General features: G+C 39.7%; 2 protein-coding genes and 1 long non-coding RNA gene across 3 annotated transcripts in view; 1 reads left to right on the top strand and 2 right to left on the bottom strand.

The window, feature by feature from the left end:
- Positions 1 to 149: 149 nt before the first annotated feature.
- Positions 150 to 27,702, bottom strand: LOC144643935 (uncharacterized). Its single transcript, XM_078503335.1, has 3 exons — positions 27,492 to 27,702; positions 3,370 to 4,045; positions 150 to 1,977 (listed from the first exon to the last, which is right to left on the bottom strand). Exons 2-3 carry the CDS (start codon positions 4,034 to 4,036, stop codon positions 206 to 208), a joined length of 2,439 nt encoding a protein of 812 aa, XP_078359461.1. The 5' UTR covers positions 4,037 to 4,045; positions 27,492 to 27,702; the 3' UTR covers positions 150 to 205.
- Positions 10,676 to 11,547, bottom strand: LOC144641932 (uncharacterized). The gene is made up of 2 exons (XR_013568659.1): positions 11,442 to 11,547; positions 10,676 to 11,008 (listed from the first exon to the last, which is right to left on the bottom strand). It is a non-coding gene; the product is annotated as an uncharacterized LOC144641932 (long non-coding RNA).
- The window catches only part of LOC144643928 (serine/threonine-protein phosphatase 6 regulatory subunit 3-like), a 30,792-nt gene continuing 29,051 nt past the window's right edge, over positions 26,185 to 27,925 (top strand). Inside the window, exons 1-2 of the mRNA XM_078503325.1 lie at positions 26,185 to 26,790; positions 26,908 to 26,987. Coding sequence (XP_078359451.1) covers positions 26,731 to 26,790; positions 26,908 to 26,987 — 140 coding nt within the window. The 5' untranslated portion in view covers positions 26,185 to 26,730. The remainder of the gene's footprint in view (positions 26,791 to 26,907; positions 26,988 to 27,925) is intronic.

Genomic DNA, 27,925 nt, shown 5'->3' with positions numbered 1-27,925 from the left:
GGGTCAATTTTTGATCTAGGGGTTTTTTTTTGGTTATGTTGGAAGCCCTAGGGATATTTTTGGGTCTTGATTTTTGCCCCCATTCGATCATCCCCGTCACTGAAAATCCCGAGTACTCCCCCCCCCCCCCCCCCGGGAACAACAGTAGAGAAAAGAACACATTCGGTAAAATAACATTACATTATAGCTGGGTGATGTTTACAGTTTAATGAAAAACGTGAATACAATGATTGTCATAATCACAAACCAGCACCTTCTCATCCTTATCAACAGCAACAGACCAGGGACGACTCATTCCTTCATTTATTGTGTTAATGAATTTTCCATCCAGTGCAAATATCTGCAGTCTGCTGTTACCAGAGCTACAAACAATTAGGTTGCCGAATTTGTCAATGGTGAGTCCAATAGGACTGTACAACTGCCCGTCACCAGACCCCTTGCTGCCAATATCATATAGAAACACTCCTTCCTTGTTGAACACTTTGACAACATGAGCCAAGCCATAGGACACAAAGAACCTGTCCTGATGATAAACAGCAAACATCGGCAAGTGAATACAGTCTGGAGCACTGAAGGACTGTAACAATTCTTTACCGTCAGGGGAGAGGACCTTGACTGACTTGTCACCTCCATCACACACGACCATGTGACCATCAGTTGTAACAAACACACTCAGAGGATCAATCAGGTGCTGACTGATGTGTTTAATAAACTGGCCGCGTTCATTAAACATCGACATTTTAAATGGTTGTGAAGACTCTTCATGCATGACTATGACGTCACCAGAAGCTGTAAATGCCACAGACATTGCAAAACCTATTTTCCCAGCACCGCCTCCAATCGTTCTCAGATATTTCCAATCAGAATCAAACAACTGAATTCGCTTATTGTTAAAGTCTGCTATGGCAATGCTCCCAGTTCTTTGACTCACTGCAATGCTGTGCGGCCCGTTAAACTCTTCTGGTCCTTTTCCACGTGATCCAATTGGATGAAGAGCTTTGTACTGATGTGGAGTCACCTGAACACTCCAGGGACTACCAGTCAGCGGCTTGCCATTAACTTCAACCGCAATTTCATGTACAGCAACATTATTTGGCTTGTAACGCACTGTGTACTTGCCATCTTTGCAATCATCAATCTCTCCCTCGTCTTCTCCTGTTGAAAAGCAGATTTTGACGGCCACTTGGTCCTTTTCATCATAAGACTGATTTCCTTCTGTATCTCGCGTAGTGATTGTAAAGTTAGTTTCAACATCCAATTCCGCTTCCTTCAAACCTTTTCCTTCAGCCACCGATTGTGAAGGGTCGGTGTCACTTGCAACAACGTGGCCTGGAACAAAGCGTCTTGAAGCGTCTATAAATTCTTTATTAGTACGGTACCTGACATGCTTTGGTTTATTTATTTTAATTTCTTGACTATTCAAAAGTTTCTCACAGCGACCTAACACAGCACGCCCTTCTTGCAGAATTTCAGGGCCGATATTTCTTTCTATGATAATCTTGCTATATTCAACAGAATTTTTCAGTCGAGCAGCGAACAACTGAAAGTTTTCCATTGTAGTTTCGTGATCGCTTTGAAGAGCTTTTTTCATTTCTGCTAATTCTGACTTTACGGCAGTTTCATGTTCCCTCGCCACACGAATAATTTCTTCCACAGTTTCTGTCGCCTTCTTTTCGGCAGCGGAGAGTTCTTCTTCGCTTTTCTCTGTCAACTCGATTTGTTCCTTCATCATTGTTTCGACATCGACCAATTTTGACTTAACTCTCTCAAAATCGTTCTTCATTTCAATTTTTCCTTCTTCAGCGGCATGCTGTATATCCACCATGGAGTGTCGACTATGACTCAATACACTGCGGCACTTTTGGCAAATACAAACTTCGCATTCTTGACAATAATACTCCACTGCTTCATTTTCGTGATATTTTGCTTTGCACATGACGGGTCCGTGTGTCACCTCTTTGGACCTCGAGACGTTTCCTGAAATCCATGGTCGGTAAATTGTCAACATTGAGTTGAATGTGACAGTAGCGGAACCCGATCTCCAGATAAGTGGGGGCCGATCATCTAGACCCTGGAATGAGGGGGGTGGGGCGCCCTACGTGCCTCTATTTGGCCTAAGAATAAGGTGGGTCCCTGGGTCCGCCGGGCCCCTCCCTAGATCCGCCACTGCGTTACTAAATTTGACATGAATTATACCTTTTCACCCCGCTACAAAAGTACCTCCAATTCTCATTAAGCCGATCAGTAACTTTATCTACTGTCCTGATTACCTGTCGTGACAAGTCGCTGACCTGATATGGCCGGATTTGTGGCCGAATTTGGATACGGTTGAAGCCTAGCTGTGCCCTTCTGGGACGCGTCAACGGCACATCAGGCTCATTTAGCCTTGCTATGGGTATTTGGCTCGACTGCGTCTCGCCAAACTACTAACCATGGCTCGAACGAACTGCCTGATATGCTGCCGAGGCACACAAGAAAGGTCGATTAGGCATAAAAGACAACCGACGGCCTGCAGAAATGGATACTTACTTTTAACTTGAATTTCAACGAAAATAATTGACCTTATAAGAAAAATACTCTTTTTATACTCCCCGTCACCCCGTCGATTTCGTTTCAAGAGTAAACTAATTATAACGCCAAGTCTTACAAAAGATCTTCTACATTGTTCCTTATATCACTTTAACCAGTTTAAGTTCTATTCTGTTGAATAAAGAAACAATTATCCTTCTCAATCTTGCGGAATCTCGTCTGATTTAAGCCAACTCGGCCTACGTCATTATCTTACGATATTTTACGCGATTTGGCGGGATAATTGTTAATTTTACGTTTTTCGCAACGTTTCCGGTGCAATACTTGTCAGACTCGGAGACATTGCTTAGGACTCCTGAAATCCTGTATTTCTAGTCAGGACTAAAAAGCAATTGAAGATCTGTAGAAATCCTTCTTAACCTCCACAATTTCGATGGGACAGTTGTCTGTACATACAAACTGGAAAATGTTTTAGCCACCAGCGGAAAAGCTCGCATTTTTATCTTTTTCAATACCCTCCTCTGTTTTCCCTTGACAGAAGAGTAACGCTTAGCGCTTAACTTATAGAGGTTCCCAAAGATGGTTTAACCAGTCCTACAGTCAACTCTGTTTGAAACGGACACCGTCGGGACAGGCTCCAACTGTCCGTCTTAGAGAGGTATCCGTATTATAGGGAGTTCACTTACAGTAACATGACTGAAAAACGGCAGGGACGGAACCAACACCAGGTGACCGTCCTACAGCAGTGTCCGTCTTATAGAGGTGTCAGTCAAGACAGAGTTGACTGTAGTCGATTGTCAACCAAGACTTACTTTCCTGGTTCTAGTCAAAGAAACTAACCTTCCCAATCATCAAGCCTTTTCATAACCTTTTCTATCCCGGTTCCAATTTCATCAAGCTTATCCTTCACATTGTCTTCGTCTTTTTTCCACTGGCTGAGAAGTTCTCTGTAGTGATCTTCTATTTCAAGATCCATGCACTCAGTTTCCAGATTGTCGATAGCTGCTCTGTACTGAACTCCTCCAAGTCTGACCAGAGTATCCCGGATGTCTTGCCAGTTTGTGTTGAACGTTGCGTCATCAACCGTAGCCTGCTCGGCATGACCGTACACGGTGTTTCTAAAATACTTCACACGAGCGATATCTGCTTCACGACTCACGTCTGTTACAGCAGGAAGTGTGTCCCAGCCAGTTGCTGGAGAAGGTAAGCCACATACGTTTCGCAACAGAACCATCAAAAGTGTGGTATCGAAATGGGCTGTTGACACTGATATAGGGATGGCAGGAAAGAGCTTTCCCCATTGTGTTGGATTAATAATTTTCCTTGCTCTTAGGGACTGCAACGTGGTTTTATTTCCCGCCAAAACTGTGTGAAGATTTGCTGGTGCATGGATGGCATCGAAAGTGTCTCTGAGGGCCTGAGTACCAACATCAACCAGCAGACGACACAAGCGAGCGTAGTTTGTTGTCTCCTTGGTGGAGGAAGCTGTTGATGCTGCACTAGCCATGGACAGGTCCTGTGTTAAATATCGTTTACTTATTTAATACTAACATATCAACCAACATGTCCAACTTGTTTGAGAGAACAAACGTGAAATCAATTTTGCGCAATTACAAATATGGTGGAAACGTACAGCTGTTTTAAAAACAAATTTACATTTAAAAACCTCCAAATATATTATTCCTCCATACACTACCAAACCAAACAAGAAGCCTAACGAGGTTTTAATCCAGGCGCTAAACGATTAACTTCCTCTTAGTTTGCTAAAGAAAATACAATTTAACAGCGAATTGTCAGTAAACATCGAAGAAATCGTGGAAAGGGTCTAAAATTGATTTTGCTCACACTTTGTTAGTTTAAAGGCCCAGGTATGTAACTGAAAGATATGAAGTAAGTTTTTCAAAATATTCCATTTAACGGCAGAAAATCACGAATAATGGTTAAAAGGATTAATATTCAAATTTTATTTCCCAATAATGCTATTCAATATTATTTTAAATCCCCATTTCATTTCATTCTCTGAGGACTTCCGGCACGATGAGGAAAAATGATGATTTCATTCTTATGTGGAATAACCACTGCCCTCCTTCTAGGTAAAAAGTTGCTTCTAGTTATTCTGGATACCTAGAGTGCACATTCATTTTGATTTTTCCCTTTTACTCGAAAGGTACTTAAATATCTTCTGGGACCAAAACATACATTATCTTGGAAGAAAACCAAAAAACCCATTTATTGCCAACATTGAACAATTTTCTGTCCCATTTGTGCTCGTAAAATGCTGGAACGTTACTGACTGGAATGCCAAAAAGTTGCTAAAAAAATTGCCAAAAATCGAAAAAGCTGCTAACTAAATTTCAAAAGTTGCTACCTAAATTGCTTGATATTTTTATATAAACGTTAATTAAAAGCTTTATTCTTCGTTCTTTACAATAATTGCTAACATCGTCAAGAAAAAAAGCTTGAAACTTAGCTTTAAAGAGTTACTCGTAAATATTGGCGAAATTTAAGAATACAGTATGGGACCCAGTTTTCAGCCGGGTCCAGTTCTCGGCCACTTTGTGCTCAACGCTTTTTTACACGCCCCAGTTGAATTAAAAGAAAAAGTTGTTTCCACCAAACGATAGACTGATTCTTGTTCTTTATAAGTATCTTGAGTTTGATCCTTCAAATCGCTATAGAAAGCTCACACGTCGAGTTTACGCGGAGGTAGGTAAATTTGTTTTCCCGAAAACTTGTTTGTTTACGGCTTCTTAATATTCATGGATGTAGTTAAATTCGTATTTTATCTGAAAGCCCCTGCCAAACGAGCTAATTTTTGGCATGCGAAACATAGAATAATTCAGCTTTCTGCTTGAGTTAACTTTTTGTTGAACCGTTGTATTTTTTGGTCTTAATTTACCGGTACTTCGAAATGTTTTCGTGCGACTTTTGTGTATTTTGCCAGTTCTCGGCCACCCTGCTCGCTATCACAGCTAACCGCTTTGGTTTTTAATATAATTTCATCTGCTGCAGCCAGAATGAAAGAAAGAAATGTTTTAAAAATAAAGTTCAATTAAATCTCTGAGGTTTGAGCCGGCTGACTCTTGTCTTGTCTATTATTTTTACAACACCTAACTCTTTCAAGACCTTTTCACTGCAAAATAAACCATCTAAATGCATTGGTCACACAACGCAATCCTGCGGTTTTGCCAGAACCAGCACATAAGCAAGCAACTAGGCGCGTTAAAAACCTTCTTTTCTAAAGTAAAACAAAGCCTCATAAAAACAATTTGGAATCGACATAGCATAAATAACTTTACATAGTGACTTTATGACTGGGAAAATTAAATTAAGCCTTTTTATACAGAAAATTATGCATAAGCTTTTTGGTGGCCGAGAACTGGGCCCACAAGTGGAGCTTTTATTTTTAAGCGATGACGTCATCGCTTATTGCCATCGCACGAAGGGGGATCTTAGTCTGTCGCGATCGAACAAAAACCAAGTTTAACTTAACAAGAAATCGCCACGTAGAACACAAAAGCAAAATACTGCCGTGCAGTTAGAATGGAACACTACAATGTATAAACGAAAGAGATTAATTATAAATGATGGGATTTATTTTATTCAGTAGACAGAAATTTCTAATTGTTATAATATAAAGGGCGGCTGTGAGCAAGAGACCGTTTGACCTTTCTTTAAAAGCTTGCTCGCGCGATCGTATGTCGTTCATCAGATGTCACACTATAATATAAAACACAATCTCTGTTGAGACAATTGCAACATAGGGAAATCGAGAAAAAATTAAAAATATAAAATAAAATATAACTGTTAATCAACTGAGCAAATCTACAAAGAAAATGTATTAATTGCATCCTTTGCCTGTGAATTTATAAGTACTGTATTTATTTAAATTCAATCAGATCCTAACTATGCTATTTATACAATCACTAACACTGCTTATGTTTGAAAAATGTATGTTGCAGTTGGATAACAGTCTTTTTCAGTCACAAGGTGTCAGCTACTTTTATTTACGATAAGTTTTTGACAAATTTCCTCAAACTTATGTAAGACCCCTTGTGAAACGTCATCTCTTCTGCATGCATTGCGTGCCATTTATTATTATTGCTCGGGAAAATTAATTATTGACCAATCCAGATACCTTAACACCAAAAAGCTGAATGATGAAGCTAGCTCTGGGAGAAATTTCAAGTTTTTTTTTGTTATTCTGAGGAAAGAAATACAAGTTTACGTCTGAAGTGGCCGAGAACTGTACTCTTAACTCTAATAAAACGAAAAAAACCTTGTCAAGTGACAGGTTATGTGTTCAAACGGTTGATAAACATTCAAAATTTCTTTGAAATCGTTTACTTTTTCGTACGTGATATGTGCTCTAAACCTATATATATTGGGCTCAAAAATTGCTTAGAATGGCAAAACTTGCTCGGGGTTGCTAGAACCGCAAAAAGTTGCTCCAAACCAAGGGCGTAACCAGACTTTTGACATAGACGAGGTAAGATCTTGTTTGGAGGTTCTGGGGGGCATGCTCTCCAGAAAATTAGGAGAGCTAGAAGCTCTGAAACTTTTTCTTAAACATTTTTCTTACTTGTTTCAGGGAGAAAATCAACTGATCTTTTTTAACTGGGGATTATTTTGCCCAGCTAAAGATATTTTGTTTTTAGTTTTGGGTTAAAATCAAAACGAGGCAAGCGCCTCGTCTTGCCTATTGCCAGTTACGGCACTGCAAACTCTAAACGTTACTCATAATTTGCTGAGCACAATCCGGACAGACCTAAGCTCAACCAGGAAATAATACTGTAGTGCAAGTTTCTGTTATTATTATTAAACTGTCATCCCTGAAAGAATTCTGGATAGGCCTATATCTGAAATCAAGAGAGGATAACGGGACCTCTCATTTTGACCCTCATTTTCTCTTGCTGAAATTGATCAGCCGTTCCTTGTAAACTTCGGTTCCCACCGATTTTCCTGCTCGGTTTACTTCGTGTCGCCCGCCCCAACCAACTGACCCTGGGTCTCCGAGGATGAGTCCCTTCTTGTGAACTACCCATTTTTGTCAAAAAAAAAAAAAAAAAAAAACTAGTCGCAGCGACCAAAACTTAGTCCCTGCGATATGAACTTGCAAAAATTGATAGGTCTTGTAATCGGGGCTCACTAAAGGATGGTCACGCGATTTTATATTCATTGCATTTTTCCACCGAATGTAAGACAGTAAATTACGTCGACGTTCATACAGCGACAACTATTTCAACCTGAAGTCTCTATATGAAATAGTATCTGCGTGTGACTGCGAAAGGAGAAAGCTCTAGAGAACGTGCTAGTGTGTTTCTAACTCGCAAAGTTATTAAAATGACATCAAGCTGAATGGATCACCTCATGTATATGTATACTTATTATATGGCTACCATTGTACGCGCGCTCTGATTGGCTGCTGAGCGGGCATTATTTTCTTGTAATGACCGGGCATTATGAAAATTTTTCTCGGCTCGACGTTTTTTTGAGTTGTGAGTAAAAGCTACTAGCGAGGGGGCAAAAACAACAAAAAATGCCGACAAAATATAATTATCTTTTCAATAACTGAAAAAAATATAAGCGTACCGATACTTCTTTAGTATGAGCGACGAAGAGAGCCACAGAGAGCGAGTTTACCTCCAGTGTTTTTTTCCCTTGATTATACTCTTTTTTGATAGTGCTTAAAGGCCATATAATAAATAACTTATTAACCTCGTCCGTTCGGTCATTACAGGGGAATCTCAGACCTCGACCTTGATGTATTGACCTCGCTGTCGCTCGGTCAATACATCAAGGCCTCAGTCTGAGATTCCCCTGTAATGACCTCACTCTCGGTTAATAAGTAGTATGTAAATTAACGTCCTGTGTTTTGCCGTGTCTGTCTTTGTACACTCATTTGGCTGTTTTTCCAAGCGATTTTGCATAAATGTTTAACCGAGAGTAGACTGTACTGAATTGCAACATTCTTTTGCCTAGCATCGCGTGAAGAAGTGATGACAAGAAACAGTCTCCGCCTCAGTCTCAGACGTCTCGTGATTTGACGTAAGTCACGAACACTCATAATTTTGTAGATCTTGGTACTCAAGAGAGGCGAACCCTTTTCATGTATTGTTGCTGAATAAAAGTTGCACAATAGAAAAATCAAAACAGATACGAAAATACAATATTTCGTTCAGTATCGAGGCTTCAATTTGCTATTAAAAATTACAATCATTAGACTGGCATGGCTTCCGTCGCGATCAGCGATCTCATAATCGACACTGTCTGCCACCAGCAAAATACTCATTACGCCTTCTCAGTTCTTTGCAATGACATCACAATACTATACATAACAATTTTAACTGAGCTAGACTAACAAGAAGAAAATGCAAAGAGTTAAATTTCCGCAATCACGGATCAAAGAAATCGAAAGGGGCGGCAGGGAGCTAGAGTTAAAGGTCGCTATAGCTAGTCTTGTGATCAAGGTAATGATTTCAAAGCTTTCAAATCCTATCACACCGACAGAGGCTTCAATAGACATCAGAACTAGAGCAACGTTATCGAGATGATCACGACGTTTCTTTAAAAAAAAAGTAGCGAAGAAACAAACCAGTATTAAATGAGTATGATCCGCAACGTATCAGTCAAACGGGAAGTTAGCTCGTGGAACTGAAGATAAGACAGATAACAGCAGCTAGCTAATCACTCAGTCCTCTGTAAACGATCAATCTCAATTGCTTTTCCTTTCGTTATTTAGCACACCCGCCCGAACGACGATTACTAAATTCCCAATGCACCACAGGCAGACCACCCTATGTGTTCGTGGTTAATAATTGTTGACATAAGGTCATGTTGAAATCAATGGCGCATATAGAAGATATATAGAGAAACATTACGTCGGCTTCGATTTACTACAAACTATAAAATTTACTCTAAATGATTCAATAAAAGTTAAGATGAAATGCTGAATGTGTCTTGTGTCGTGTTTTTTTGCAGCCCCGAGCCCTTTAAGACGTTTATTTTGCGAGATCATTTAGCGACCGTTAGAAGAGAGAGAGATGATGCACGGCACTTTCAAAAGCTCAATAATCGGAACTTAGCTGTGCGACCGCGCGTTATTAACTTGAGGGCGGATCTGATCTGGTGTATTAACTCCTGGTTAATACCTAACGCGGCTTATTACACAATCGGTCTGTTTTATGTGTTCAACCTAAAACTAATGCGTAGTACATGGTGTTGAAAGATAACTATGCGCAATGAGTATATTTAGAATCTACAGGTCACGTAGCTCTTAGAAATGTGACACAGGAGTGTTTTAGCGCAATTCGGAGCGTTGTAAATTGACACGTAGTTGTACAACGCGATGTAATGGCGGACATCCATGAGAGGAATAGGACAAAGTTTAAAGCGTTCTTTTGAAACCTGTGAAGTTTTCATCACTATCTCACATCTTAATTTTGAATCATTAAACTATATAGAATTATGCCCCGTAAAGATTTTTGTAGTCCCAATTCTTGAAATCAAGATTTGGGTCAACTTAATATTACTACCAAATTCGATTTCTTTTGACAATGACTTCGCTTCACCGAAAAAACGTTGAAGACCTTTGTCGTGTATGCGGCAAAAGACTACAAAAATCGAAGGGAGCGGGGACTTCGAAGTTCCTGTATCAGAAAGGGAACGATTTCTTTGCCGATTATTTTTTTAATCTTCGTACAAAAGGAGGTTGTCGAAATTCACCGCGGTATTTTCATCACGGGTGTTACGCGCATCCCGACCGAACGGTTGTTCCAGCGTCAAGGGCGACACATTACGACGACAGTTGCACGGTTTGTTACCGTGTTATATGCTTCTGGCTAAAATTAAGAAAGTTGGAATAACCCAAGAAGGTAAGAAGGGGAAGAAAACCGTTTTGGCCGACCCTTCAAGCAGCACACAGACTACTCCTGACCACCAAGAGCCTATGTCGAAAGAGTTGTAACCGGTCGAAGCACCTCTTCATCCCTTGAAGTTTATGCGATCAAAAGAAGTTTGAGATTCTTCTGACTATAATTCTAATGATTCCACTCTAAATATAATTACAGCGAAGCGGTTAAAGACACAGTTATAGATGTGTTAGGTAAAAAGCGCGGCCCATTCACAATAAACTTTGATGCATGTGTCGGTTAAATCTTGTTTTTATTTCTCTTAAATTCTGAATTTGTTTACCTCATCAACCCAACGAGATATAAAGGAGTTTGTAAAGTTCAACAGGACGGCATTTTTAGATGCCTCCTCTCCTCCAAAATGCACATGCTGGAAGAATATGCGAAAATGCTTAAAGGCGCTTTCCATTGGACTTTTACGGCGAAAGAGGAGAAAGTATTCACCATGAATTCGCTCATCTTTCTTCAACATTTTCCCATTACCGGTAATAAGCCAGCAACATCTCGCCCGAAGAAGATGTTAGAAGATCATCACCTTGTTGTCCACCCCAAGAACAGGGGAATGATTCCTGAGAAAAGAAGCGAAACTTAAACTAAACGAGGAATTAACACGAGCAACAAATAATTAATAATTCAGAGGACAATTATAGGTAAAAAATCCAATAATTCATATAGGCTTAAAAATGTTGTTGACGCTTCATACATGTATTTAAAGCTCCCCCGCCCCGCATTTATACTCTTTGTCGTTGATGTGAATAGAGCTTTAAATAAACTATAATTAATTTGAGCTTCCACCAAATATATACACAACTTGTAAACAATAAATCGACTAACAAATAATCTTCTCTTGAACGCTTCATTTCAGGGAGAATTTAATTTAAACTTCTCATGGATCGAAGCGGTTGGTGAAACAAGAGGCGCAATGGCGGCGATAAGCGTTCAAATTGCCTCCCAAACAAATTATCATAGCGCGAAGAAATGAAATGGGACTAAGACACTTACTTGATATACGAAGCTTTTAACCTTCCAACTTCTGTTCTCAACTGCTCGTTTCATCGGAAAAACTTCTAGAAATCCACTATAAGCTTTCAAAATTTGCACCCTTAAGTGTAATACTCCATAATTTTCGAGCTTTTTTAAAAGTTCGCGGACACCGTACCTCACCGATTTCGCTGAAATTTGGCATGCAGTCTTGTTTTAGGGTCCTAACTACCAAATGGATATTAAAAAGTTTCAATTCTTTTTATTTTGGAAAATATCGAGAAGGCCGATTTGAAGCGTCCGTGACGGCTCGCCAACATGGCGGATCGAAGGTGTTCTTGTTACTTCGACACTGAACCTGCCGTCACAGTTTCTCGATCATACTTGGTATAGTTATAAAGAACTATCTTTCTTCTTTCTATATATCAAAATAGATTCGGCAAATGTTGAGTTTGGATGATCAACGGCCAAGAAGTTCGAAGGTATGTTAACGATGTTTTGAACAGTCTCAAATTTACTACAAAATGAAAGGCTTATAACTCCACTGTTATCTCGATTTATAACTAGCCATTTACCATGAACAAAGCTTGTTCATTGGTGAATTGATTCCATTAATAAAAAAATTGAGGAAATGTAACCGTTAAGAATAAAAAATTATGGAACCTCTAGTAAATTGGCCATTTCAGCGGATCAGCTCATTCAACAGCAAATAATCGGGAGAAACATGAAAGGGTTACAGTCGTTTATAATAAGCAGTTTTCAGGTATTCTTTGCCTATCTTAAACAAATACATGATCTTTGCCAAAGATATGGCGATTTTTGAGCGTACGATCGTTTCTCCAAATTTTTATGTCGGCAACTTTATTTTATTTAATTTATTATTGTTGTCCAGATTATACGCTGTTGCTCGCATTTCCCAAATCACTGTTTAAGAAATTGCCCATTCCGTAACAGGGTCATTCTTACTTTTTCTTTAAAAATTACTAGGAAAGCAAGAATGTCATAGAACAGTTTTATACTAGTGAAAATACCTGTCAGACATAACTTCAACTGTTTGTGTTATCTGGCTGTTTTCACGAATATGCAAATTAAGGAATTCTTAAAGTGCCTATCTTTAACTATTTCACGCTTAAAGATTCCTCTAAATCTTTTCGCCTACCTTTTGGCCAAACGAAGTTTTGTGTCTCCAGGCAGAATGCTCGTTATCAGCAATGAAAGTCGAAGAGATACAGAAGCTCGAGTAAAATTCTAACTGCTGTGAAATGAACATCGTTTGAGCTTGACGTGTATTTATAGATTGCGCTCGAGCTCCGTTAATTAAGTTTATTCATTTGGCGATCAGATAAAAATCAATGAATGATCAGAGTTATTAAAGTCCATTTCTAAGCACGAGAGACACGGAAGTTTGTTTCAGAAGCATTTATGCATAGAAATACCGGTTTATTTTTGAGCGGTAAATCTGCATTTATAATAGCTGGGAGTTTTTTGGTGTTGTTTTTGAGGGGGCTCGGCGGGGGGGAGGGGGTGTGGAAGTGGTGCCTTCGTATCCTCTTTTGTTCTTTTACACAGTGGCCTGAATTTGGAACAGTTCGGGGAATGGATTATCAATTACTCTTCGTTATGCCATGTCACCCCTTAATGTGGGAGCGCCGCGCCTCAATTCACGATAACAAATTTATGGCCGCCCGGTCCATTTATGTAGTTCTCCGCCAGGTCTCTCAGTAGGCAGGTTACGAGCCTAGTGGCCCATTAGGCCGGAGCTCATACCGGTTTCCGCAACGTGAAGCGACAACGAGTATTTTTTACTCCACCCGTATGGGATGCTATTCCATCGCAGGGTTACCTCCCTTCCCGAAAAGCTAAAGATTGACTGGTAATCATTTTTACACCTGGGTAAGGAAAGGGACTCTGGGAGTTGAGAGGCTTTCCAAAGAACTTAACGCATTGTCCCCCAAAAGCTCTATCCAGGACTGTTTGGTCCAGAGTCCAGCGCAGTGACCATTATTAGGCCATCATGCTCCCCAACCGTGTAAGAAAGTGCAAAAATCTGCTTGTATAAGCCCTGGGGTTGTACAGTTTGGTACGAAATGTGGGCTTTTAAATGTGGTAGGTCTTATATCCGTGGTTGGGGTGCGGTGGCTTAAAGCGAAATTAAAAAACTTCTTGTTTTCTGAAAAACGTTTTTATAAACTGATTTGAATTACATTAATGAATTAAAGGGACAGTGTCACCAAGGTTTAATAAAATTTAAAACTCTCAAGACGGTAACCTGGTAGGAAAAAAGTGGCCTTAAACTTTGACAGTTGACTTGGAAGAAATATATGGGCCTTGAATTGGGAGGGCTTATGAGAGAAAAGGATAAAAAGGGGAATTTCACAGAATCTGCTCAACAGCGTACTCTCAAGCAGCTTTCATTTATCTGCCCACTGTCTTTTTCTCTCTCCAGGTTTTAGTAAGGCCAGACCGCTATGAGTGGATTTACAATTCATATTAACACTTTTTTGAGATTTTTAAATCCCGGTTCGAGCTTTGGGGGGATATTGCGTTGAGTTCTTCGGAAAGCCTGTGTACTATCATACCGTATTTACTCGAATAAGTGCCGCCCCCGAATAAGCGCCGCCCTCGAATAAGCACCGCATTTCGGACAAAAAAGTTAATATTATTAGCGCCGCCCCCGGCGCCGCAGTCCCGACGCGGACTGCGGCTCTTATTCAGGGAAATCTGTTTAACTAGAAACATAACTACAAAGCAACTCTTAAACAAACTTGGACATTTCTTTCCATCAAAAGCGACGTTCTGCAGTTCAAAGTGCTTGTTTTACCGCTCAGTTTTCCTATTGAACATTCTTCAGTACAATCTTCAGCAAGAGACGACTTTTGGCAATCAGGGGACCCTATTTTAATAATTGTAAAGGATAAGATTCTTTGTGGCGTCAAACTTTTTAATAAGCGCCGCCCTCGAATAAGCGCCGCACTGGAGGCGTAAAAAATTTAATAAGCGCCGCGGCGCTTATTCGAGTAATTACGGTAGTCCCTTTCTTCACCTAGGTCGGCGATAAGGACATACGTGATGTAAGTCATGACGCATCACGAGAGGTGTCCTTATGGAGAGGTTCGACTTTAATAAAAAAAAAAGTCCGAGATAACAAAAACAGCCAAGTTCTCACCTGCTTTTTTTTGTAAAAATCTTGACGAAAAACATTTGTATCTTTTAACTTGCCCTGAAAAGAATTGATTCGAAATTCATTTCAAATCAATGAGGAAAATGTGTTAGCTTCACTGTTATTATGTTGTTCTTGCCGCGAGTAAGCCACGCCTTCTTCGAACACGATAATTACTGATGACACAAACGTAAAGTCATGTTCATTTCAAAATCAGCTCGCATTATGCTTATTAACAGATGAGCTCTTTTGTTCAAGATTCAGACCACTGTGTCAAAGATCTAAAGAGGATTCGGAGGCACCACTTCCACCCCCCTCCCCCCGCCTTCCTACAACAACACCGAAAAAAAAAACCAAACTCCCAGATATTATAAATGCAGATTTACCGCTAGAAGCCGAGTATTTTTTAACCGCGTCAGTCAATAATAAACCGGTATTTCTATGCATAAATGCTTCTGAAACAAACTTCCGTGTCTCTCGTGCTTAGTAGAAATGGACTTTAATAACTCTGATCATTCATTGATTTTTATCTGATCGCCAAATGAATAAACTTAATTAACACATTTAAAAGCCCACATTTCGTACCAAACTGTACAACCCCAGGGCTTATACAAGCAGATTTTTGCACTTTCTTACACGGTTGGGGAGCGTGATGGCCTAATAATGGTCACTGCGCTGGACTCTGGACCAAACAGTCCTGGATAGAGCTTTTGGGGGACAATGCGTTAAGTTCTTTGGAAAGCCTCTCAACTCCCAGAGTCCCTTTCCTTACCCAGGTGTAAAAATGATTACCAGTCAATCTTTAGCTTTTCGGGAAGGGAGGTAACCCTGCGATGGAATAGCATCCCATACGGGTGGAGTAATAAATACTCGTTGTCGCTTCACGTTGCGGAAACCGGTATGAGCTCCCGGGGGGGGGGGGGCACTGCCATACATGAGCTATATAGGTATGTGCCGCTGTGAAGGGTATGGTTTTCAAGCAGTTTAGTCTGGGATAGGGTATAGAAATCAGAGAGTTTTGGTCTAGAAAAGGGTAGCATTTGCCGGGAAACCGATCGACGGTGTGACGAATATAGTCCAGAAACTCGGAAGAGAAAGAGGCTTTCCTATACGTAAATAAAATCATCGCGGCATCGTTGTTCACAGATGGTTTTCCATTAAAACACTGATAATGATACAGTTCTAACAAAATGCAAGTCTGGGATAGGGTAGGGATTTTCAGTGTCTAGTCTAGTATAGGGTTGCAAAAATCAGCTGAACATGGTCTGGTATAGGGTAAGAGCTTCAAATTCTCAGCGGCACACCCCCACCCAAAAATATACCGGGTGCCCCCCCCGGGTATGAGCTCCGGCCTGATGGGCCACTAGGCTCGTAACCTGCCTACTGAGAGACCTGGCGGAGAACTACATAAATGGACCGGGCGGCCATAAATTTTTTATCGTGAATTGAGGCGCGGCGCTCCCACATGTCTGACAGGTGACATGGCATAACGAAGAGTAATTGATAATCCATTCCCCGAACTGTTCCAAATTCAGGCCACTGTGTAAAAGAACAAAAGAGGATACGAAGGCACCACTTCCACACCCCCCTCCCCCCGCCGAGCCCCCTCAAAAACAACACCAAAAAACACCCCAAAATCCCAGCTATTATAAATGCAGATTTACCGCTCAAAAATAAACCGGTATTTCTATGCATAAATGCTTCTGAAACAAACTTCCGTGTCTCTCGTGCTTAGAAATGGACTTTAATAACTCTGATCATTCATTGATTTTTATCTGATCGCCAAATGAATAAACTTAATTAACGGAGCTCGAGCGCAATCTATAAATACACGTCAAGCTCAAACGATGTTCATTTCACAGCAGTTAGAATTTTACTCGAGCTTCTGTATCTCTTCGACTTTCATTGCTGATAACGAGCATTCTGCCTGGAGACACAAAACTTCGTTTGGCCAAAAGGTAGGCGAAAAGATTTAGAGGAATCTTTAAGGTGACTCGATCGAAATAAATGACGTGCTGTATGCCTGTCAAAAATGTCTAATTACTTCACCATTTCTTACTCGATTTCCCTCAGACTTTCGCATTTTACTCTAAATTTATCGAAGATTAATACACACGCCAATATGTTGATGTAATGATTGCGAGTTTTGTGCGATGCTACTTTTATTGAACACACCTATTTGGATAAAACTGCTATTTACAGAAAACCGAGCGCTAGGATTTCGTTTAAACTGCTGCAATTAGCTCATTATAACATCTTATTATGACTCTCTAAGTTTCCGAGAAATCGTCGGAACAGAAACCTCAATACAATTTGATCATCAAAATATTAATCTCGGGAAAACCTCGAGGCTGGGAACGCTCCAGCTCTTCCACATTTTGCCCAAAAGTACCATAACCGAAGACAAAGAAAGTTCAATGCATCAGTTTTGTTAGCTCCAAATCACATTCGGTCATTTGCACAGATGAAAAAGTTTGATAAAATACTATAAACTCACCATTTGCGTCAAAATGTAGGAAGGTCGCCAAATTAACGTTTTTCTAAATTACATGAAAACCATCCGTACGAATTCCTTAAAACAACCGGAACATTAAATTGAACATCTTACACAAATTTTGTGCTACTCTACATTTCTGGAGCTGCCTTGATATGGATGAATTATTGAGTTATTTTTTCAAAATAGCTCTTTAGTCGGCGCGATGGACCTGTAATCAGTGAAGTATGTGGGTTTGTCACACCAATCAGATTTCAGGTACTATCGGAACCAATCAAATTGTAGTTTATAAAGGGGAAGCAAACTGACGTAGTCAGCAATTTCGTTCGAAGTTTTTAGATTAGAAGGAGGTGGAATCGGTGAGTTGTGATTTAACCCTGGATTAAAAACGTTTTTCGTAACGCCCGCCTGCTTACAACGCACACGCCGTGAGCAAAAGGCCCAACAATAACTTGTTATTCGTCTTATTCGAGCGTACGTTTGGAGAGGCTAGCTTTCCTGACCGTAGTAAAAATAACATATAACATTTGCACAAAGCAGATTTGAAGAATAATGTTGTCATTACTTTTGCCGTCCGCTTTGCGAAGTTCGTTGGGAAATTGGAAAGTTTGTTATGAAGTTGCCAAATAGGTTGCGAGTTTGTGAATCAAATTGTGAGCTTCGATACAAAGTTCCCAACTTTGGCCCGAAATTGATAAAACCTTCTATAATTATGTTATCAAAAAGGGCTTTGCTACGCTAAACTGTTGGAAACAAATGTCATAAAAATAAAAAACTTTTATGTTCAGCGAGCCGTAAACATGTTGTCTCGAACAAATTAGTCTGTCGCGTCGCGTCGGCTTCGATTAAAATCAATAAACCATCCAGTTTCATCCGGTTTACAAACGCAGAAGACTTGAAATTGAAGACAGTGAAGATTATGCCTCACAGAAATCGTTAAATATGTGTTTTCATACAAAAAAGTTAAAATTTGACCAAATTTCTACCTGCATAAAATTTATTTATCGCCAAATCACTTGCGTGATCGCTGATGCGAAACGTTGTCTTGCACTTCAAGCTACTTCAACTTTCCTTGACAAGCTCTAAAATCTTCGAGTTCAGAAATCGCCATGACTTTCGAGCAACATGTCTTGTTTCTCCTCAACTACCAAAACTTCGAAAGTTCAGTCGGGCCGAAGTTGGGAACTTGTCGAAGTTCGCAATTTGATTCGCAAACTCGCAACGTAATTGGCAACTTCATAACAAAGTTTCCAATTATCCAACAAACTTCGCAAAGCGGGCGGCCAAAGTAAACTGAAATCAACTGTAAAACATCTCGTTCAAATATTTAATGAACCGGTACAAGTATTAACTTTGCTGTTAAAAGCAACTACAATCGATAGCAAAAACAGAATAAGAGCGTGCCATTCCGTGACAGTTTGATATCTCAATTAGTTCTTGTTTGTTGAATAGAATTTAGGTTCTAAATGAAAGAAAATCTTTGTTGAACAGTTCTGACAGGAAACAAAGACTCCAGGTATACTGCGCTTTAAAGAACTTTCCCGAAGAAAGTGGTTTTTGATTTGATGCGTTTATTACTTCGTTTATTATAGTACTTTTCGTTCAATGTCTGTATGGAAACGTGGCTTTTTCGAGAAAAACAAGGGTATCGTGTTACGTTCGTTTTTAAAAAACAAAGGTCTCATGTTACAAAAGTGAGAAAAACAACAATATCATGTTTCAGTGTTTGGCAAAAATCCAAAAGTATTCCGTAACAAACAAAAGTAACACGTTACGGTTGCTACAAAGCTAGCAACAAAATAACCGCTTAAACAGAATAAGAACGTGCCATTTTGTGACATTTTGATAATTGAATTAGTTTTTGTTTTTCAATTAAATGACGAAAATTTACGTATTGAATAAAACGGTTCTGATGTATCAAAATGCACGTAAAAGTTATTTTGTTTGCAAGCAAATTTTGTGCAAAAAAGTGACTCCGTGGGCCGCCTTACACAAATGGCTCAACCCATGGCATAAACCATCCCAACAGGACAATCACCCAGTTTCACCCCAAGCCACCCCATAAATTGAAAAAATAACTCCTGCACGCTTAGCGTGCCTATGTTTTTTTTAAAGTGAAGCACTACTCCAACTCTCTATTGAACACGGCCATGTTGTCGTTTGAATTCTACAGCTGACGCTATGCAAATTTCCTTGGATTTGATTAGAATTTGAAGAATTCACACATGGATAAGGGGGGTGCATTTTACCCCATAAGACAGCGGTTATTTGAATAACAATAAACAGACTACAATGTGTTAATTTCAACTTTAGTACCAACCCTTTTCAAATTTCATGTGGCATAAATTAAGGACACCTCTTACATCAGAACATGAAGCAACTGAACACTGTCAATGCACCCCCCTTATCCATGTGCAAATTTTTCAAATTCTCGTAAATTCCAAAGAAATTTGCATAGCGTTAGCTGCAGAATCCAAACAACAACATGGCCGTGTTCACAATAGGGTTGGTTGGTGCTTCACTTTAAAACACTATTTCACCCAAATCAAGGCAGCTCCAGAAACGTAAAGCAGCGCAAAGTTTGTGTAAGATGTTCAAATTAATGGTCCAGTTGTTTTAAGCAATTCGTACGGTTAGTTTTCATGCAATTTAGAAAAACGTAAATTTGGCGACCTTCCTACATTTTGACGCAAATGGTGAGTTTATAGTATTTTCTCAAACTTTTTCATCGTTGCAAATAGCCGAATGTGATTTGGAGCTAACAAAACTGATGCATTGAACTTTCTTTGTCTTTGGTTATGGTACTTTTGGGCAAAATGTGGAAGAGCTGGAGCGTTCCAAGCCTTGAAGTTTGCCCGAGATTAATATTTTGATGATCAAATTGTATCGCGGTTTCTGTTCCAACGATTTCTCGAAAACTTAGAGAGTCATAATAAGATGTTATAATGAGTTAATTGCAGAAGTTTAAACGAAATCCTAGCGCTCAGTTTTCTGTAAATAGCAGTTTTATCCAAATAGGTGTGTTCAATAAAGTTAACATCGCGCAAAACTCACGATAATTACATCGACACATTGACGTGTGTATTATTCTTCGATAAATTTCGAGTAAAATGCGAAAGTTTGAAGGAAATCGAGTCAGAAATGGTGAAGTTATAAGACATTTTTGAAAGGCATACAGCACGTCATTTATTGCGATCGAGTCACCTTAAGCGTAGTCTCCCTCGCAGCCGTTCTTAGTGTCGTCACGCAAAATTCCTCCCCACTAACGGCTGCTCACATTCGAACAACATTCCTTTCCCTTTGTTTCTTATGTGACCAATCACAGCACGGGAGATCGTAATCAACATGTTTTTTCCCGCGAATTCGGTTGTTGCAGAGAAGAACATTTCGATGTGTTTTGAAAACGCAAGCAATGTTTTTCAACGGAATCAAAAAGCGTTGCAATTCCATTTATAAATAATTTTTCAAAACATTGTCAACACGTTTTGAAACATTCGATAAAATTAACAATCACGGCATTCGATATTCAACGAAATCACCGAGCATTTAGAATCATTCACGGGACTGATGAGCCAGCTTTTAAAATTCTCTACAGCGTATTTTGAATCCACTTACATCATTAATTTCGGTTTGAATTTGGAGCAGAAACTGAACAAATACACGGAGTACTCCTGTAATTTTGCGACGTTATGTCTGCGTTTCAAAGGACATTCGATCCCATGTATTTCGCACGCACGCAACAAGTTCTGATGATAAATACATTTTATTTGTTTTATTCCGCGGCGTCAACTCTCTATAACTGGTGCCGATTAAACCCTTATGCGGGAAATTTATCAAAAAGGGCTTCGCTTCGCTGACCGTTGCAATAAAACAGCATGAAAATAAAAGGCGAAAACTTTTATCTTTTAGCTTATTTTATAGCAACCGTTCAACAATGCGGCGCTACATTGTCTGCCGTGTCTGCTTTCGAAAAATTATTTTTCTGAAAAGATCTGTAAACCGTTCAGTTTCAACCGGTTTACAAACGCAGAAGACTAAAAACCGAAGACCATACGTCTCATAAAAAGTTTTAAATTCCTCTGCTGTGTAAAAAAAGTTAAATTTGACTAAATTTAATTTGTGTTGGGATAAACTTTACTTTTCGCCAGTTCATGTCGGGACGGTTCATGTCATCCAACAATTGCAAGTTATGCACGGCGAAGTATGCGTTCGGGAGCGACAAATATAATTATTGTTTTCGTATTCTTGTCTCTTCTTTCTCAAAGATTGCGGTTCTGGACGTCTTTATTGAAACAGAGCGAAATATTTTCCAGTATTTTAACGTTTTGCGAAACATTCGGATCAAACATTCGAACTGAAGCAAACAACGTGTAAATTAAGAAACATATTTTATTCATTTCTAAAAGTTTTCACAACGGACGAAATAACATTGCGAATTCACAGCAAAAAACAATGTTTAGAAATGTAGTCGAGAAAAAAGAAGGATATTTTTGTCAACCTACCTATGAGTTTCGGAAAGTCTCTCCTGTATCAAGTTGTATTGATCGGATATTGTAAACATTTCGAGGCTTTCCCACGGCATGAAGCTGTCGCAGTTTCTCCATCGTCTTTCACGACTCTTAACAAGCGTTTTGTTCTTGGAATTGTTTGATCCTTGAAGATTCCCTTCAATTCAGTTTTAAGCTCTTGAAGATGATCAGATGCCTTTTTAAACGTTATAAGCCTTTGATAGCACGCTTTGCAAGCTGACAACTCGCTGGTCGCTGAATAGCAGATCACATTCACATCCAGTCATGAACAAATCAGAATAATCGCCGGAAAATCGAAACGATTCTCAACGCATTTGTATTTAAGCTCGAAATTCGAAATGTATTGCTATTAAACAACATCAAAAGCTTCTTCAAGGCCAAGGGTCACTATTTTGAAAGCTGAGAACTCCAAAATAAAACACGCAATGCGATTGGTTAGATTACTTTGGCGGGTACGGTTCCTGAGATATATGAACCGAATGGTGATTGGCTGAAATGGTGGAAAGGAATGTTGTTCGAATGTGAGCAGCCGTTAGTGGGGAGGAATTTTGCGTGACGACACTAAGAACGGCTGCGAGGGAGACTACCTTAAGCGTGAAATAGTTAAAGATAGGCACTTTAAGAATTCCTTAATTTGCATATTCGTGAAAACAGCCAGATAACACAAACAGTTGAAGTTATGTCTGACAGGTATTTTCACTAGTATAAAACTGTTCTATGACATTCTTGCTTTCCTAGTAATTTTTAAAGAAAAAGTAAGAATGACCCTGTTACGGAATGGGCAATTTCTTAAACAGTGATTTGGGAAATGCGAGCAACAGCGTATAATCTGGACAACAATAATAAATTAAATAAAATAAAGTTGCCGACATAAAAATTTGGAGAAACGATCGTACGCTCAAAAATCGCCATATCTTTGGCAAAGATCATGTATTTGTTTAAGATAAGCAAAGAATACATGGAAACTGCTTATTTTAAACGACTGTAACCCTTTCATGTTTCTCCCGATTATTTGCTGTTGAATGAGCTGATTCGCTGAAATGGCGGTGAAATGGCCAATTTACTAGAGGTTCCATAATTTTTTATTCTTAACAGTTACATTTCCCCAATTTTTTTATTAATGGAATCAATTCACCAATGAACAAGCTTTGTTCATGGTAAGTGGCTAGTTCTAAATCGAGATAACAGTGGAGTTATTAGCCTTTCATTTTGTAGTAAATTTGAGACTGTTCAAAACATCGTTAACATACCTTCGAACTTCTTGGCCGTTGATCATCCAAACTCAACATTTGCCGAATCTATTTTGATATATAGAAAGAAGAAAGATAGTTCTTTATAACTATGCCAAGTATGATCGAGAAACTGTGACGGCAGGTTCAGTGTCGAAGTAACAAGAACACCTTCGATCCGCCATGTTGGCGAGCCGTCACGGACGCTTCAAATCGGCCTTCTCGATATTTTCCAAAATAAAAAGAATTGAAACTTTTTAATATACATTTGGTAGTTAGGACCCTAAAACAAGACTGCATGCCAAATTTCAGCGAAATCGGTGAGGTACGGTGTCCGGCCAAAGTTCGAATCTTATAGACTATGACAATTAAGCATCGCGCAATACCACCAAAGTGATGTTTGGGAGCCGAATAACTCAAATTCGGGCGATGGAAATTGAACAACTTCGACGGCCATTATTACCTTGAACCTTCGATGATCGTCTCATGTTGTTTCCCGTTCACAATAGGCTTAACGTGGCACAATACGATTGGTTTAAAAACAAAGGCTCTACCCACACTTGAACAGTAAACAAACCCGTTGTTAGGTGTTGCTAGGTTGCATCTCATTATCACAGCGCATAGCGCTGCTCATGTTTCGCGGGCTCAAAAGAAACTTAAATTCCGTCCCGAAAGTGCCGTGGATGAATGATAAATGATAAATGATCTCGCAAAATAAACGTCTTAAAGGGCTCGGGGCGGCAAAAAAACACGACACAAGACACATTCAGCATTTCATCTTAACTTTTATTAAATCATTTAGAGTAAATTTTATATTTTGTAGTAAATCGAAGCCGACGTAATGTTTCTCTATATATCTTCTATATGCGCCATTGATTTCAACATGACCTTATGTCAACAATTATTAACCACGAACACATAGGGTGGTCTGCCTGTAAATGCACCTATCAATGTTAAGCCCGGGGGGGGGGGAACGGGCTAACCACGGGAATTTGATCATGAGGTCGGTCCCCAGGGTAGGGATTTTGATCGTACGTGATGTCCCCAGGGTAGGGATTTTGGTCATACCGTAGAATTCCGGTTATAAGCCCTGGGCTTATACAACTTCGTAAGGGTTTTTGGGTGGGCTTATAAGCGGAGGGGCTTATATTCGGTAGGGCTTATAAGCGGAAGGAAAAAAACGTTTCGAAACGAGCCTCGGGAGTGTTGATCGACATACGTTTTTAAGTTGAAAACGCACAAAAAAGCAACATTTAGCCCTGTTCAGTACTGTCATCCGGTAGGGGGGGGCTTATATCCGGGGGGGCTTATAACCGGATGTATTTTTTTGTTTCTAGGTTGATGGGCCTATAACCGGGGGGGCTTAAAAGCGGGGGGGCTTATAACCGGAATTTTACGGTATATGATCCCCTGCAACGAGGTTTGAAGGACATCTGACCATCTTTCATTGCTCCCGGGAGGGGATTTTGACCAATTATTTTGTCCCGGGGGTGGGGAATTTGCCATTTTTTATAGAAAATGTCAAAATCCCCACCCCATGCCCGACCCCCCTCGGGCTTAACATTGATAGTGCATGTGCATAAATACATCGAACCTGAACGGAGAGATCGGGAGATCCTGATGGACCTACGAAGATGAACCGACGATCTCCGAAGAAGTCTAAACCAACCGAAAGGTCGATTGATCATAAGAAAGATGCAATGTCCGTTCTGTAGATATATGTAAGAGGCACAGGCGGCGGAGCAGGGGGCAGGGGGGCTGTAGACCCCCCTCCAAACAAAAATTTGGGGGGCTCAGCCCCCCACATTTCAGTCTTCAAGGTATCTTTGGCGCAGCATTAACATAATTATTGGTTTGTCATTGGACACAAATCGTTTTAGTAGGATGGATCGTGCTTGGTGGGATAACATGGTTTCTGGCGACTTTCAACGAAACTCGTTTCCCCAAAACGCTACTTAGAGAGGTCCGCAATCTGTTACTTAAGATTGTATTTGACATTACCTGTGGCATCTGCGACTTCAGTGCGGAGCGTTCATTTTCTACCCTCCGACGTCAAGAAAAAAAGCACTATAAAGCAGGGTCGTCTAAACTGCCAAGTTAAACCAAGTTAAGCTTATGCATTGTCACAAATCGAAATATCAATTGGGAAATATCAATTTGAGTAGGGGGACGCTTGGCTTGGAGTACGTTGCCCATCCCCCCCCCCCCCCCCTCCACCACACTTCAGAACGCTCCGCCGCCTCTGAGAGGGCTACCCTTTCTGTCAAAAATGGTATGTGGAAGATAAAGGATCTGAACCTCGCGGAGCCTGTCCTTGGTTTTACATGTGCTTTCCGAAGACCTTTAAATAATTACACTCTTATAGGCCTAGTTTAAAATGTTGAAAGATTACATTTATGAATGTATATAACCGTCATGATTCCAAACTCGAAGCTGGGCGTGAACAAGATACCTGCACCTGACCATCACAAGTAGTTTCAACGTAAGGATAAAACGGACTAAATTCACAGCGGCATACACTTGCTTCTCTTGCTTGGCCACCAAGTGTTTTCTCTCTAAAGCCTACAGGCTACACAAAATATGTCGGGCCATGGGCAGGGGGTGTGATGGATCGTTCGAAATCGGGGAGTGACGGGTTAAAATGACTCTCAAAATGTAGGCAATGTGGACTTCAACAACTTGCTTTTAAAAAAATTCCCGGTGAAGAATATCCCCGGACCCCCCTAGACGCCCACGCATCAGGCACTCGCACCCACTCACCCATGCAAAAGTCCCACGGTTTTATTGACTTTAAATTACATAATATTTTATATCAGACAATTTTATTTCTTCACGATCCCAGAAGCTGGCAGCTGCTGGCTCTCCTAATAAGTCGAGTTTCTGTAGCATGAAGTGACAAGAAGTATTATTACTCCTCTAGTCCATCGGGGGTTAACCCCAGCATTTTGTCAAGTTGCTCTATTTAGTTCGCCGTTTTATATACAGCCGGGTCTGGGTCTGGGATAGGTCTGTCCCGAACAACTTTTTGCGGTTCTAGCAACCACCTCGAGCAAATTTCGCTTCGCCCAAATTTTTTATATAGGCTATATAAAAATATCAAGAAATTTAGGTAGCAACTTTTTGGATTTTTAGCAATTTTTTAGCAACTTTTTGGCATTCCAGTGAGCAACCTTCCAGCATTTTATGAGCACAATGATTGGAACAGGCCTAATCTGGGAGAGAGAGGCACAGTTCTCGGACAGATTGGTATTCCTGTGATCTATTTGCCTCGCTTTCAAACCGTTTGGCGGCCATCTTGAATGAAAAAAATCACGTGCTCAAACTGCGAAACATATTATGGTCCATAAAACTTATTACCATTTTCCTTCTATATTCTTGCTCCATTGTAAAGCTGAGTGAACTCGTTTCCCGCCGTTAGACTTTCGGAACGTTTCTGTCAATTTGTCTCCTCTATAACGTAGAAACGTGCCTTATATTTCCAGCTCATTAATGGTGGCAGAAGACTGTCAGTTCATGTTATATGAAACAAAGTATTTCGAGCGCATGCGGTCACGACAGCCAACAGTCTCTTGGAAATAGTAGTGGATTTCATGTTCTACTGTGGTTTTGGTTTTATCACGGAACGTTGTTCGTAAGCTGGGAGAGTTAGCAGTTTGAATGGTGAAAATTATGGCGGTTATAGGCAATTGAACGAGTTAAAGCCGCCATCTTGGTTTACGGCAAGCTACGAAGCGAAAGTTGTTACAGGACTTCGTGGATGGGCTCCAGCAAGAAATTTTCTCTTTGCTACATTTGTGAAATCTGATGCAAACACTAATATCCTAGGTTATTTTGGTCTTTGTAAGACCTACTTTTCAAAAGTTTTACAGGAGGAACATACTTACAAGAAGGACGCAAAATGTTTTGGAAATTCGATTTGCACCCCAGCTCAGCCATAGACACCATGTTGACGAGAGAGGTGAGTTTGAAATGGATTTTGTATGCGTGTGTTTTGCAAGTTCAGTCAGAGATGTTTTGTTCAATCCTCAACGATTTCTTCTCAATTTCATCCGAAACATTTTTATTTATTTGCTAGGACTGTACTTTGAGCGAAATATTGGACGAAGATGACGTTCTCCAAGAGACAAAATCACAAAATAGAAAGTTGGTGGATTTGTAAGTAGAAATCTTTTGTCGTATAAAAATTTTAACCTAACTTATTTGCCTTGTCGATTTCCAAGACGGTAACGTTTTAATAAATTGATTTTGGCCAGTTTCACACGCGATTATGATAGGGGCCAAAGATCTGTATATTTTTCCAGATAGAGTTAAGCTTAGGATATATTTTATTAATCGTGTCGTTTTTCGTTCAGTCGGTACAATGCTCCTCTTCAGACAATCATAAATTTGAATCGGCAAAGAAAATAAATTGTTGACCTCGGAAAACTATGCCATTGTAGATTAGCGTCATCAGGGGAGGAGAAAGGGAAATCATTGTAAATTTTTACAGGCAAAGAGGAAATTGCAAAGTTAGCGTACTATTAATAGCTAAACTTCTTAATACATCCAACAATGACCCAGGAAATCATTAGAAATTTAAACTACACAGTAATTCCGTCCCTGATCACATTGGCTTTGCAATTAACGCTGTCCCCAATAATAGTTGTACAGAGTACTTACTTTGGTATGTCCAGTGCTACTTTAACTTGTGGTATGTTTTGTTGAAAAAATATCTTTTTGGGCTTCATGCAAGTTGTGCCTGCATGATAAGAACATGTTTACATTAATACCCAATTTACAATGAATTTTTTTTTTGTTTTGAATGTTCCAGAATTCTTAATTTGCATTCCTTCCATATTATTTTAGACTAAAACCAACAGGGCAACTTCAATTTGCTTCACTTGGAAAAAGACCTTGTAACAGTTATGTGTCAGTTAGTTATAAATTTACTGTGTGGGACATTTGTACACACTGTACATATCTTGTATACTGCTTGAATAATCTTTAAATTGCAGTTTATAATGTCATCATGGTTTAAAGGCACAATTAAAATTGCACATTACCTTTTGTCAATGTGCATGAATGTCAAAAAATATTTTTTATCTATAAAGATG

The sequence above is a fragment of the Oculina patagonica genome, chromosome 2, assembly GCF_052425735.1.
Source record: "Oculina patagonica isolate OP01 chromosome 2, crgOcupat, whole genome shotgun sequence".
In the NCBI taxonomy this organism is placed as follows: domain Eukaryota; kingdom Metazoa; phylum Cnidaria; class Anthozoa; order Scleractinia; family Oculinidae; genus Oculina; species Oculina patagonica.
The sequence above is the reverse complement of the archived record's forward strand: the minus strand, read 5'-3'. Positions and strand labels throughout refer to the sequence as shown.

Coding starts and splice junctions, on each gene's coding strand:
- LOC144643935 (XM_078503335.1), bottom strand. CDS start 4,036: ATGGCTAGTGCAGCATCAACAGCTTCCTCCACCAAGGAGACAACAAAC. Junction 1,978..3,369: donor AAGGCTTGATGATTGGGAAG/GTTAGTTTCTTT, acceptor CATGGATTTCAG/GAAACGTCTCGAGGTCCAAA.